We start from the raw sequence: 13620 nt of genomic DNA on the forward strand, positions 1-13620 counted from the left end.
TACATTTAGGACAGTTAACTGAAGGCTTGATTAGATGAGACATTTTCACACTGTTAATCAGTAACTAGATGGAAGCACAGGGATCAGTGTTGAAACCTCAACTATTTATAAATTATTCATTTACTTGGATAAAGCAATCAAATTATACCGTGGGCAAGTTTGAAGATACAGAGATAATAGGCTGGCAAATTAAGAACAAGCTGCAATGTGAAATAGGTTGCTTAAAGAGTGGGCAAGAGATGGCAGATAGCGAAACGTGCAGTTATCCACTTTGAAAGGAACAATGAAAAAGCAAATTATTTAAAAAGAGTACGACTTTAAAACTGTAGTACAAAGAGATCTGGGTTCTGGTACATGAAAAAAAGTCACCATACAGGTAGACCACAGGTTACAAAAGAATTCCGTTCCTCATAACCATACGTCAGTTGGAAATGAACAGAAACAGTGTGTGGGAGAGGATCACAGAAATAGCTGTGATAGGAGAGTGAAAAGCAGTGGGAAGAGTGGCCGACAGCTGGCCTCACTGACTCAGTGAGCAAGCACATTAGTCTGCTCAGCACTTCCAGATCTACCTGGCTCGTCCAGCCATCGACTGTTGTGATTCATCAAGGGGATGAGGGGAGAGGGCGTGGGGGGTGGGGGGTGCTGCTGAGGGGGAGAAGATAAGGCAAGAGGAAATGCACCATTTCCATCCTTCAGAAAATGCTTTCTGCAGCCTCGCAGCAACTGGCAAATCCATTCCAATCTATCACACCCGTCTCTCAAAGAGTCATATTGCAATTTGGGGTGTTTCAAACCCAGCGATGACTCATGTGGGTACATTACTAAGGAAGACTAATGGAGTATTGGTCTTTATTGTAAAGAATTTGGTATTTAAAATCTAGAAATACCCTGATGCAAGTTTACAAGCTAATTGTGAAACTTCAAGTGGAGTTCAGCAGACAATTTAACTTTCCATATTTAATCGAGGATATGCTCGCAAAGGAGCAATGTGGAGTAGTGATCAGTCTGACGAAGGGTCTCGACCCGAAACGTAACCCATTCATTCTCGCCAGAGATGCTGCCTGTCCCGTTGAGTTACTCCAGCATTTTGTGTCTACCTTCAATTTAAACCAGCATCTGCAGTTTTTTCCTACACAGCAATGTGGAGTATAAATACATAAAACTGATCCCTGGGAGAAAGAGGTTAATATGTGAAGGAAAGATGAGTTGATACTGATCGGAATGTAAAAGAATAAGAGGTGTTCTTTTCGATAGTGAAGATTCTGAAAGATTGACCTGATAGATACTCAGAAGCCATATCCTTTAGATGGGGTAGTACAAATTAAGGGGCATGGTTTCAGAATAAGGAGTTGTCCATATCAGTAGGGGATTAGAATAATTTTTCTTCTTTCAGAGCTGTAAATCTTTGTAATTTTCTACCCCAATGAGCTGTGGAGTCCAAGTGTTTGACTATATTTAAGGTGAGGATTGACATATACTGTATTAAAACTACAAGAGACAGAAGAGAAAATATAGAAAACAGCAAAGTGTTTAGGCTATGGTCAGTTAATAGCAGGCTCAGTGGGCCAATTGGTCTTTTCCCACTTACATTCTTAAGAAGAATGGCAGAGAAAAATATAGAGCACACAGCAGAGATTATTTTGCCCTTGAAGGATTTTTAATGAGGTACACCATGTAAAAAGAATGCCTATGAAATTTATAAAAATTACCATCCACGCAACAGATGTGAAATGCTTCTTAAGAAAGGTCACTATAGAAAACAGGTTTAACGAGGAATATATATGTCATTGCATTTGAAATCAGTAAGAATAAATAAATGATTTTTCCTGTATTGATCTAACCGATTTTTATTCTTCAGTAAAAAAAGTGCTTAGATTTGTCTCTCAACCTCTGGCTAGGTAAATATGAATTTAATGTTTATAACTTTGAGTATATCATAGAGGTGCAAAGAGAACTTTTCCTAAAAATCAATGGAGTTTGTAAGGTAAATCCAATAGTAAAATATACTTGAAGAAACAAGGAACATCTATTTGTAAGAAAGAAATAGCCAAATCGTCATTTTGAAATCAAGTACCTTTCTTTGCTTTTTTCTGAAGTTTCAATGTATCAGATGATTTCTTCTTGATTTCTTGACGAGCTTTCTTATATTCTATAAGAAAGGAAACTCATATTAAGATATACATTTTACAATTTTTGGATACATATCACAACTATTTGCATATTCTTGAAAATTACCAAGTCAGGTTAATCTGAGTATATATTAGTATATTTAGAAAATATGAAATATTAGTTGAATTTATACCAATACAGTTTTACCACGATCAAAGAAAGTAGATTTCAAGGTAGGAAGTCTTACTTTAATTTAAAACAGGACCATTTATAATCTGTACAAAATAAGATGAGTTCATCTTTATGTTCCTAACTGCCTCCCATCAACATTCCCCTTGAACAAGATGTTACACAACAGCATGCATCATTTTGGCAAACCTGGGATAAATATTAACATAAAGAAAGGCAATTATTTATTTAAATTAAGGGAAAACAAGCATAAATTGCAGGATTTTGTTTCATAAATGCAATTTCTTCTTAAATAAATGTTTGTTCAAATTATATTGTAAATCAAGGTATTTTTGGTTAAGTGTACCCTTTGCATGGTCTTTGTCCAGCTGATTGGCCACTTTCTTCCATTCTTCCATTTGATCCTGCAGTGGATTTATCAGGCAATCGACCAAAGATCTAGATTAACCAAATTGCATTAGACTCAGAAGAGGCAATTGCTTTGTTAGACAAAGAAGAACAAACTATTTCATTGTGTACATTTAATTAAAAGGCGTTAATTATAATGGTAATAAACACATTGCTTGTCAATATCAAATGTTTTACCTTTCAAAAGGACCACTAAATCGATGTCACATGAAACATCTCTAGATCATCAACACATGCATACTAATCTAAAATTAGTGTTCCTTTCGATATCTTTATAATCCATATATTGTACAACAGTTTAAAAAAAGATAGAAAATGTAATAATTGGAATTAAAAGATTTGTTAACCAGATATTCCAACATGTAGTTTGGAAAAAAATTGTGGAAAATGAATTGGGTCAGCTCATACATTTCACTCAAAACTTCATCTGAATAAACTCTCTTACAACTGGATCACCTACAAGATAATTAACTAGAGTAGAATATAAGACAATTAAAAGATCAAGTTACTCTAATTTGTGACACTATTCTACGTTTATAAAGCCAAATAACTCACGCTGAGAATTGACGAAGTTTAGCTTCAATGCTTCTATGTCTCATACACATTCTGGTTAACGCTGAACCAATTTCTCTTGTTGCACCTGAATAGAAAGGAAATAATATAACTGTTTACAGACATACGATTTCAATGTCACACCAATATTTCTATATTTCAGCATTGTCTTCAGACATTTTGTGACAAAATTAAAACATTTCAATTGCAAGCTCTCTATTTTATTCTTTCAATTGAAATGTAAATTTTTATTTTAAAGCATATTATAAATATTGCCAAACTAAATGCTGGAATTTTTCTATGTATTTAACTTTACTTTCATGCAAAACAACGGAGATTCATGTGCAACTTGGGGCTACTCTACTTGGAATTATGTTCTCCCTGTTCCTAAATTTGAATGAAGAATCCTTCATCTGAGCTGACATTAATCCAAGTTCTTGCGTTGTGGCAAGTGTCTTAACCATAGCGACAGCCTGCCATAACAAAATTATCCATCTAAAAAAAAACATTGGTTGCACCAAAACATTGAGAGAAACCAGTACAGGTCACACTTCCAGGCTTTCATAAGATAGAACATGTATTGCATGCGACTCGAGAAGCTGTCCAAGATTTGGCCCGATACATTGTCATTAGTCATTATGGTAGATATGCAGTTAAACATGAAATATTTTATTCTTCCACAATGTCAAACCTCAGAAGGGGCTCCTCCACAAAAAAAACAATACAAAAAGGCATTTTACTACAAAACTCACCAATCCATTGTTAATAATATTTACAAGGGGCAGAATGTATTAGGTGCATCCAAATCGTCTCTTGAGAAAGTATGTGGATAGTTCAGTTAGACGGGGACCTTGTTTTGGGTAAACGAGCCTGGCCAGGTAAATAGCGTTTCAGTGGGAGAGCATTCGGGGAACAGTGGTTGACCGGAGTTACAGAGGGAGCAGTCGCTGCAAAAAGCCAAAAAGGGAGGAGATGGGAAGGGGTGGGATCCCGTTAGAGGTGGCAAAAATGTCGGAGGATCATCTGTTGTATGTAACGGCTGGTAGGGTGGAAGGTGAGGGGGGGGGGGGGGGGGGGGGGGGGGGGGGGGGGGACTGTGCCTTTGTTACGACTGGGGGGATGGGGGGGGAGAGCGGAGCTATGGGATGTAGAGGAGATCATGAGGAGAACCTCATCTACAGTCGAAGAGGGGAACCCCTGTTCCCTAAAGAATAAGGACATCTCTGATGCCCTGGTTTGGAATACCTTATCTTGGGTGCAGATGCGGCGTAGGCGGAGGAATTGGGAGTAGGGGATCGAGTCCTTACAGGAAGCAGGGTGGGAAGAAGTGTAGTCCAGATAGCCATGGGAGTCAGTGTGTTTGTAGTAGATGTCGGTCAGTAGTCTGTTAACTGCGATGGAGATAGTGAGGTCTAGAAACGGTAGGGAGATGTCGTAAATGGTCCAGGTGAATTTGAGTTCCGGATGGAAGTTAGTGGTGAAATGGATGAAGTCACTGAGTTCTGCATGGGTGCAGGAGGTAGCACCAATGCAGTTGTCAATGTAGCAGAGGTAGTTCGGGAGGGTTCGGGGATAGGGCCACAGTATGCCTCCAATAAGGATTGTTCAATGTACCCTACAAAGAGGCAGGCATAGCTGGGGCCCATGCACGTGCCCATAGCTACGCCTTGGATTTGGAGGAAAAGGGAGGAGTCAAAGGAAAAATTGTTGAGGGTAAGGACCAGCTCAGCTAGGTGGAGGAGAGTATTTGTAGACGGAGATAGTTTGGTTCTGAGGTCGAGGAAGAAATGAAGGGCTTTAAGACCCTGCTGGTGGGGGATGGAAGTGTAGCATGACTGGACATCCATGGTGAAGATGCGGGAGTGGGGGCTTGGCAAACGGAATAGACAATAGGTGCAGGAGTAGGGCATTCGGTCCTTTGAGCCAGCACCATCATTCACTGTGATCATGGCTGATCATCCACACTCAGTACCCCTTTTCCCCATATACCCTGACTCTGATATCTTTAAGAGCTCTACCCAAATCTCTCTTGAAAGCATACATAGAATTGGCTTCCACTGCCTTCTGAGGCAGATAATTCCACAGCTCTGTGTGAAAAAGTTTTTCCTCATCTCCGTTCTAAATGGCTTACCCCTTATTCTTAAACTGTGGCCCCTGGTTCTGGATTCCCCAACACCGGGAACATGTTTCTTGCGTCTAGTGTGGCCAACCCTTAATAATCTTATATGTTTCAATAACTCTCATCCTTCTAAATTCCAGCGTATACAAGCCCAACCGCTCCATTCTATCAACATATGACAGTCCTGCCATCCTGGGAATTAACCTCGTGCTGTACCTTCATGCTTATTTACAGTGACTGATGAACAAGGACCCCCAGACCCCGTTGTACTTCCCATTTACCCAATTTGACATAATTCAGATAATAATCTACCTTCCTGTTTTTGCCACCAAAGTGGATACCCTCACATTTATCCACATTAAACTGCATCTGCAATGCATCAACCCACTCACTCAACCTGCCCAAGTCACCCTGCATCATCTTAGCATCCTCCTCACAGATCACACTACCACCCAGCTTTGTGTCATCTGCAAATTTGCTAATGTTACTTTTAATCCCTTATTCAGCCATGATCACATTGAATGGCGGTGCTGGCTCGAAGGCACGTTGACTTAGAAATTTGGGTTCAGAACTGTCTTACCCACATACATCCTTCCTGTTATGGTATGACCAGAACTGCATGCAATATTCCAAAGCTTTATACAGCAACATCATGACACTTATGTTCAGTGCCCCAACTGATGAAACCAAATGTGGCATACTACACCTTTACTACTAACTACTTGTGTTGCTACTTTCAGGGAGGTATGGGCATGGACTTCAATATTCTACAGTACATCAATGTGCTTAAAGGGTCTTGCTATTAACTGTATACTTACCCTTACATTCAACCTCTAGCAGTGCAACACCTCACACTTTCCAGGATTAAACTCCATCTGCCACTTCTCTGCTCAGATCTGTAACTGATTTATATCTTGCTGTATCCTTCGGTGTCTTTCTTTACTGTCCACTGACCTCCAGCCAGAATATCACCATTCCATCACTATTAAACTTTGGAATATTGCATGCAGTTCTGGTCATCCCATAACAGGAGGGGTGTAGAGGCTTTGGGGAGGGCACAGAAGAGATTTACTGGAATGCTCCCTGGAGTAGAAGATATTAGCTAAAAGGAAAGGTTGAACAAACTTGGATTGCTTTCTCTGGAGCACTGTTCCTGTAGTATACTGTTCTATGGAGGCTCAATAAACTGCAGATGCTGGAATCTTGAGTAAAACACAAAGTGCTAGTATAACTCAGCGGGTAAGGCAGCATCTCTGGAACATTTGTGGAATTCTCTGCCACAGAAGGCAGTAGAGCCCAATTCACTGGTTGTATTCAAGAGATCATGCCTGACCCACTGAGCTATTCCAGCACTTTGTCCTTTACTGTACCGTTTGTTCTATGTTCTATTTTAACATTGCAGCTGTCATGCAGATGAAAGTTGAATGTAAATGTGCCAATCAAGACATTCGCATTTTATTATCTTATTGCAGATGGGCGGGCGTAACATCCTAACAACTGTTCAGACCAGTTAAATTAAAAACTTCATATCTAACTGATGTTAATTAGGCACATTAAATGATATGCAACCAATTAATTGGAATTAAAATATAGATCAGCTATACTTTAAAAAAATGCTCGGGACAAAACAGGCGTAACCAGTTTTGAACACAGTGTGATAATGCTCAGTCTCATGCGGTGATAAATTGAAGTTCTAGGGCTTTACTGCTTGGAGCATTCTCTGGACTTCATATTTAAATTTGCACTATAAACACAACGGAACACATGCATCTCCATTCAAATGCTGTTAAGCAACAGAACACCAACATTCAAAGTCATAGCACTTTTGTTTCCCAAGTTATCAGCACATTGTATGTCTTAATATGATGAAAATATCAGTACACTTGCAAATCTGCATGATTGCTCATTCAATAAATAGAAAGCTTGACCTTATGTTCATGCAAACAATGTACTTTTCCAAACCAATTCAAGAGCCAATCAGGACGATTACCATCAACTTGTTTTCCTGAAAACCCTCAAAGGATAACGGAAGCCATGCTGAAATTACCAAAATATCTGGGAATCGAACAAGCACATTTATTTGATACACCACCACCACCACCACACGAACATATACATTTACACATGAAGAGAAATGTTGAATAAATGAAGTAAAAATACTAACACGAGACAATACAAGTGTGAATAACTTCCTCGTCCGACCCAGGTAGTATACACAGCCAGGTGCTAAAGACCTGTGCAAACTAACTGGGTGGAGATTACAAGATCTTCAACTTCTCATGTCTGCAACTTTCATCACCTGTTTCAAAAGGGGAACTATCGTACCGGTAGAAGAGCACGTTGAACTGCCTCAATGACAACTGTCCGGGAACTCTTATATCCATTGTATGAAGAGCTATGAGGTTGGTTATGGCTTGAAACAACTCTTGCCTCAGAATGTTGGCCTGGGTCTGCTTTACGCCTATAGCCAAAACAGATCAGCCTGTTGCAGCCCAGTCTACCATGCACTGTGTAAAGTATCCTGACTGGATTGCATTATGACCAATATACAGGAATGCAAGGGCTGCAGAGACGCAGCCTGGTGCATCATGGGCATAGTCCTCCCACCGTCAAAAGCGTCGATAAAGTGGTGCCTCAGATAGCAGTGTGTGTTACCAAGGATCCCCATCATCCGGGCACCATTTTCTTCTTGCTGGCATCATTGGACAGAAGTACAGAAGCTTAATGCATTTCGTTGTCTCTGTACGTCCCATACAATAAATTGAATCATTTCATTTCATTTCAGACGTCCCATACCAACAAGTCAGGAACAGCTACCTTCCTATGGGTGTCATGGTACACCAGTCATTGAAAGTAGGCATGCAGGTGCAGCAGGCAGTTAAGAAAGCAAATGGTATGTTAGCATTCATAGCAAAAGGATTTGAGTATAAGAGCAGGGAGGTTTTACTGCAGTTGTACAGGGTCTTGGTGAGACCACACCTGGAGTATTGCATACAGTTTTGGTCTCCTAATCTGAGGAAAGACATTTTTGCCATAGAGGGAGTACAGAGAAGGTTCACCAGACCGATTCCTGGGATGGCAGGACTTTCATATGAAGAAAGACTGGATAGACTCGGCTTGTACACGCTAGAATTTAGAAGATTGAGGGGGGATCTTATAGAGACTTACAAAATTCTTAAGGGGTTGGACAGGCTAGATGCAGGAAGATTATTCCCGATGTTGGGGAAGTCCAGAACTAGGGGTCACAGTTTAAGGATAAGAGGGAAGTCTTTTAGGACCGAGATGAGAAAATCATTTTTTACATAGAGAGTGGTGAATCTGTGGAATTCTCTGCCACAGAAGGTAGTTGAGGCCAGTTCATTGGCTATATTTAAGAGGGAGTTAGATGTGGCCCCTGTGGCTAAAGGTATCAGGGGGTATGGAGAGAAAGCAGGGATGGGATACTGAGTTGGATGATCAGCCATGGTCATATTGAATGGCGGTGCAGGCTCGAAGGGCCAAATGGCCTACTCCTGCACCTATTTTCTATGTTTCTATGTTTCTGTAACCATCAGATTACCATTCTTGAACCGACGTGCACAATCCTAATCCTATCTCAGCAAACTGAACCCTACGGATCACATCTATAATAATAATAATAATAATAAATTTTATTTTCGGGCGCCTTTCAAATCTCAAGGTCACCTTACAAAGATTAAACAGAAGAGAAAAAAAACATATAGTCGGAGAAAAATAAATAATAAGGACATCATCAATACACAAATTAAAGATAGAAATCGCTCCAAAAACACAAAATCAAAAAATACAACAATGTGAAGAGAGAGCAGCGGCAGCTAAAGCGCGCCAGCGTCCATTCTCCCTTCCGACAGCCATCTTGGACACAGACTAACATAGTAACTTACACACAAAAAAATCATCCCCCCACTGTGGCACAAAAATCCAGTCCCCAACCCCAATCCCAGTTCACCACCATGGACATGTTTTCAAAATGTATTCAAGACTAATGCATTGTTTTTGTAGATTTTTTCTCTTTTCCTGTCTTGTACAATATACGTATAATTTATGTTTGTGTGTTGTCCGAGTCTGTGTGCCTGTAGTGTTGCTGCAAGATTTTCTTTGTACCCTTATCTCAATGTACCAGTGCCTATGACAAAATATTCAACTTAACTCTTCTAACATTGTGTTTTTGTTTCAAGTCAAAATATTATTTGGAAGGCAATACACCCAGCAGATGGTGCTGCATTCAAAAGAGACACCCATCGAATGTAGTTAACAGACTATTTCACCTCCGTTGCACATTTTCAAGAGTCAATTGTGTAACTGTCTTAGGTAACAAAACAATGAAACTCTACTTGCAGCAGCAAGACAGGCCTGTAGACTCAATAAACTTGGATCACATATAAAGATTCAATAAATTAATAATCAATAAAGGTCCTTATTGCAACCAAAGGCAGTCCAAAGTTAATTTTAACCGATAATACTGCCATCAATATCAAACAAAGCAGATCTAGAGTCAATTCATCAAAGAAATACCAAAACCCTAATTTGGTTCATGTTCATTAAACAAGCATCAGAAGTGCAGTCAATAAGATGACGGTGTTGTAGACAATGATTGGGACAATTCAAAATCCATTACTGATTTGCATGATGGCCAAGATTTTATGAATTTTTTTCCTTTTGCTGAATCTGCAAACCACACCAATCTGAGTCTGAGTGGAATTCTCCCTTTACGGCAATTGTTGCCATCGGGTGTCATTGACAAAGAATCTGCAGCCTCCAGTAATAATTACAGACAGCATCACAAATCAGCAAATCAAACTGATTAGTTTTGATACAGCCAATGAACAACCCAAACTGCATTTTTTAAAAACATCTTAGGACCAGAGGGGTGTTCAACAGTTATTATGACAAATAGATTAAAAGCTTATTTTGATAGCAAGAGTAATGCATAAAAATCAGAAGTTAAAACAAGTTACAAATTCTGACAAAATTTGAAATGGCATGCCCTGCAGTGAATTCTGACAGCAACTGCTGAAGGTCCACATTTAACTGTGTACACCCATATGCTTGCAGTTAGTTTTCATACACTAAATACGTGCTGACATTTCCAGCATCATTCCAAGCTTGCACCAATCAATTCCAATTCTTAGGATATGTGCATTCAAGAGTGCACCATTCATTGCGCATATTTAGCTGCCCTGAAATACCATCGGCCATCCATTCACACAAGGCCTATATTATCCCACATTTACATCGACTCCCTATATAATAGGAGCAATTTACAGTGGCCAATTGACCTACAAACCCACATACCTTTTGGGATGGGAAGAAACGAGAGCACCAGAGAAAACCCACACAGTCACAGGAAGAACCTGCAAACTCCATACAGACAGCACCCAAAATCAGGATTGAACTATGGTCTCAGCCACTGTGATTCAGAGACCTACTAGCTGTGTTACTGCACTGCCTTTTATGTTAAATATTTCTCATCTTTGCTTTGAATCTTGGACACAATACAGAACCTAAACTTCATATCCACAGGCAATTTTGTTGAAAACAAATATATTCAAATCTGATTTATTTAATGAAATTTGTTAAAATGACCACTGCTTTTATTTCCATTGGAAGAAAGCACAGAATTTTATATTCTCATTAAACACGGCAAACTACATGATCTTCCCAGTGTACACTGTACTAGGCCTAAGGAGGGAATAATATTGATGAAAGCAATGCATTTAAGAGAATGAAAATGTTGAATTTAAAACAGTCAATGTTAAGAGAAAATAGATGTCAGCTGGATGATGCTTTTATACACCAAATGTTAATTAAATTACAGGACAGTAAGATAATTCTATGTTTCCATGCAGTCTGAGACTCTAGTTATGAATTGTATACATGTAATAGTTCTGGATATGGTCATGTTAGTTATGGACTGCAATGGCCAACTATTTATCTTTCCACAAATGCTGCCTCATGCTTAGTATTCAACCATTTTTTGTTTATAATCTAAATAAAGCCATCCAACATCAGCAGTGGGATGAGTTAAAATTAACCGTGTTGAGTGGAAACAAACATTACATTCTATTACTCACCTACAGTGCCCTCCATAATGTTTGGGGACAAAGACCCATCATTTACTTATTTGCCTCTGTACTCCACAATTTGAGATTTGTAATAGAAAAAAAATCACATGTGGTAAAAGTGCACATTGTCAGATTTTAAGGCCATCTTTATACATTTTGGTTTCACTATGTAGAAATTACAGCTGTGTTTATACATAGTCCCCCCATTTCAGGGCACCATAATGTTTGGGACACAACTGTGGTTGTTTGTAATTGCTCAGGTGTGTTCAAATGCTTCCTTAATGCAGGTATAAGAAAGCTCTCAGCACCTACTCTTTCCTCCAGTCATCCCACACCTTTGGAAACTTTTATTCCTGTTTATCAAATTGAGGACCAAAGTTGTGCCAATGAAAGTCAAATAAGCCATTAGACTGAATCAAACTGTTAGAGAGAGATCAGGCAAACCTTAGGCTAACCAAAATCAACTGTTTGGAACTCATTAAGAAGAAAGAGAGCACTGGTGAGGTTACTAATCGCAAAGGGACTGGCAGGCCAAGGGAGGCCTCCACTGCTGATGACAGAAGAATCCTCTCAAAAATAAAGAAAAATCCCCAAACACCTGTCTGACAGATCAGAAACACTCTTCAGGAGTCAGGTGGGGATTTGTCAATGGCCACTGTCCGCAGAAGACTTCATGAACAGAAATACAGAGGCTACACTGCAAGATGCAAACCACTGGTTAGCCGCAAAAATAAGATGGCTGGGTTACAGTTTACCAAGAAGTACTTAAAAGAGCAACCACATTTCTGGAAAAAGGTCTTGTGGACAGATGAAACAAAGATCAACTTATATCAGAGTGATGGCAAGAGCAAAGTATGGAGAGAAGGAACTTCCCAAGATCCAAAGCATACCACCTCATCTGTGATACACGGTGGTGGGGGTGTTGTGGCCTGGGCATATATGGCTGCTGAAAGTACTGGCTCACTTATCTTCATTGATGATACAACTGCTGATGGTGGTAGCATAATGAATTCTCAAGTGTATAGACACATCCTATCTGCTCAAGTTCAAACAAATGCCTCAAAACTCATTGGCTGGCGGTTCATTCTAAAGCAAGACAATGATCTCAAACATACTGCTGAAACAACAAAGTAGTAGTTTTTCAAAGCTAAAAAATGCTCAATTCTTGAGCGACCAAGTCAATCACTCGCTCTGAACCCAATTGAGCATGCCTTTTATATGTTGAAGAGAAAACTGAAGGGGTCTAACCCTCAAAACAAGCATAGCTAAAGATGGCTGCAATACAGGCCTGGCAGAGCATCACCAGAGAAGACACCCAGCAACTGGCTGGCAAACAGGAAGCAAAGAGTAGGAGTAAACGGGTCCTTTTCACAATGGCAGGCAGTGACTAGTGGGGTACCCCAAGGCTCAGTACTGGGACCCCAGCTATTTACAATATATATTAATGATCTGGATGAGGGAATTGAAGGCAATATCTCCAAGTTTGCGGATGACACTAAGCTGGGGGGGCAGTGTTAGCTGTGAGGAGGATGGTGCTAGGAGGCTGCAAGGGGACTTGGATAGGCTGGGTGAGTGGGCAAATGTTTGGCAGATGCAGTATAATGTGGATAAATGTGAGGTTATCCATTTGGTGGCAAAAAACAGGAAAGCAGACTATTATCTAAATGGTGGCCGATTGGGAAAGGGGGAGATGCAGCGAGACCTGGGTGTCATGGTACACCAGTCATTGAAGGTAGGCATGCAGGTGCAGCAGGCAGTAAAGAAAGCGAATGGTATGTTAGCTTTCATTGCAAAAGGATTTGAGTATAGGAGCAGAGAGGTTCTACTGCAGTTGTACAGGGTCTTGGTGAGACCACACCTGGAGTATTGCGTACAGTTTTGGTCTCCAAATCTGATGAAGGACATTATTGCCATAGAGGGAGTGCAGAGACGGTTCACCAGACTGATTCCTGGGATGTCAGGACTGTCTTATGAAGAAAGACTGGATAGACTTGGTTTATACTCTCTAGAATTTAGAAGATTGAGAGGGGATCTATAGAAACTTACAAAATTCTTAAGGGGTTGGACAGGCTAGATGCAGGAAGATTGTTCCCGATGTTGGGGAAGTCCAGGACCAGGGGTCACAGCTTAAGGATAAAGGGGAAATCCTTTAAAACT

The 13620-nt window shown here is 40.0% G+C and overlaps 2 protein-coding genes across 5 annotated transcripts in view; both read right to left on the reverse strand.

Moving 5' to 3' along the window:
• Window positions 1-13620, reverse strand: part of LOC129696693 (uncharacterized) — a 181965-nt gene that overhangs the window by 100702 nt on the left and 67643 nt on the right. The window lies entirely within an intron of this gene.
• LOC129696692 (protein MTSS 1-like) overlaps window positions 1-13620 on the reverse strand; it is a 157013-nt gene that overhangs the window by 37784 nt on the left and 105609 nt on the right. For all 4 annotated transcript variants that reach the window (XM_055634812.1, XM_055634813.1, XM_055634815.1 and 1 more), the window contains exons 4-6: window positions 3265-3349; window positions 2648-2739; window positions 2078-2152 (exon numbers count right to left, since the gene is read on the reverse strand). In XM_055634812.1, coding sequence (XP_055490787.1) covers window positions 2078-2152; window positions 2648-2739; window positions 3265-3349 — 252 coding nt within the window. The remainder of the gene's footprint in view (window positions 1-2077; window positions 2153-2647; window positions 2740-3264; window positions 3350-13620) is intronic.

The sequence above is a fragment of the Leucoraja erinacea genome, chromosome 4 (assembly GCF_028641065.1).
Source record: "Leucoraja erinacea ecotype New England chromosome 4, Leri_hhj_1, whole genome shotgun sequence".
Taxonomy (NCBI): domain Eukaryota; kingdom Metazoa; phylum Chordata; class Chondrichthyes; order Rajiformes; family Rajidae; genus Leucoraja; species Leucoraja erinaceus.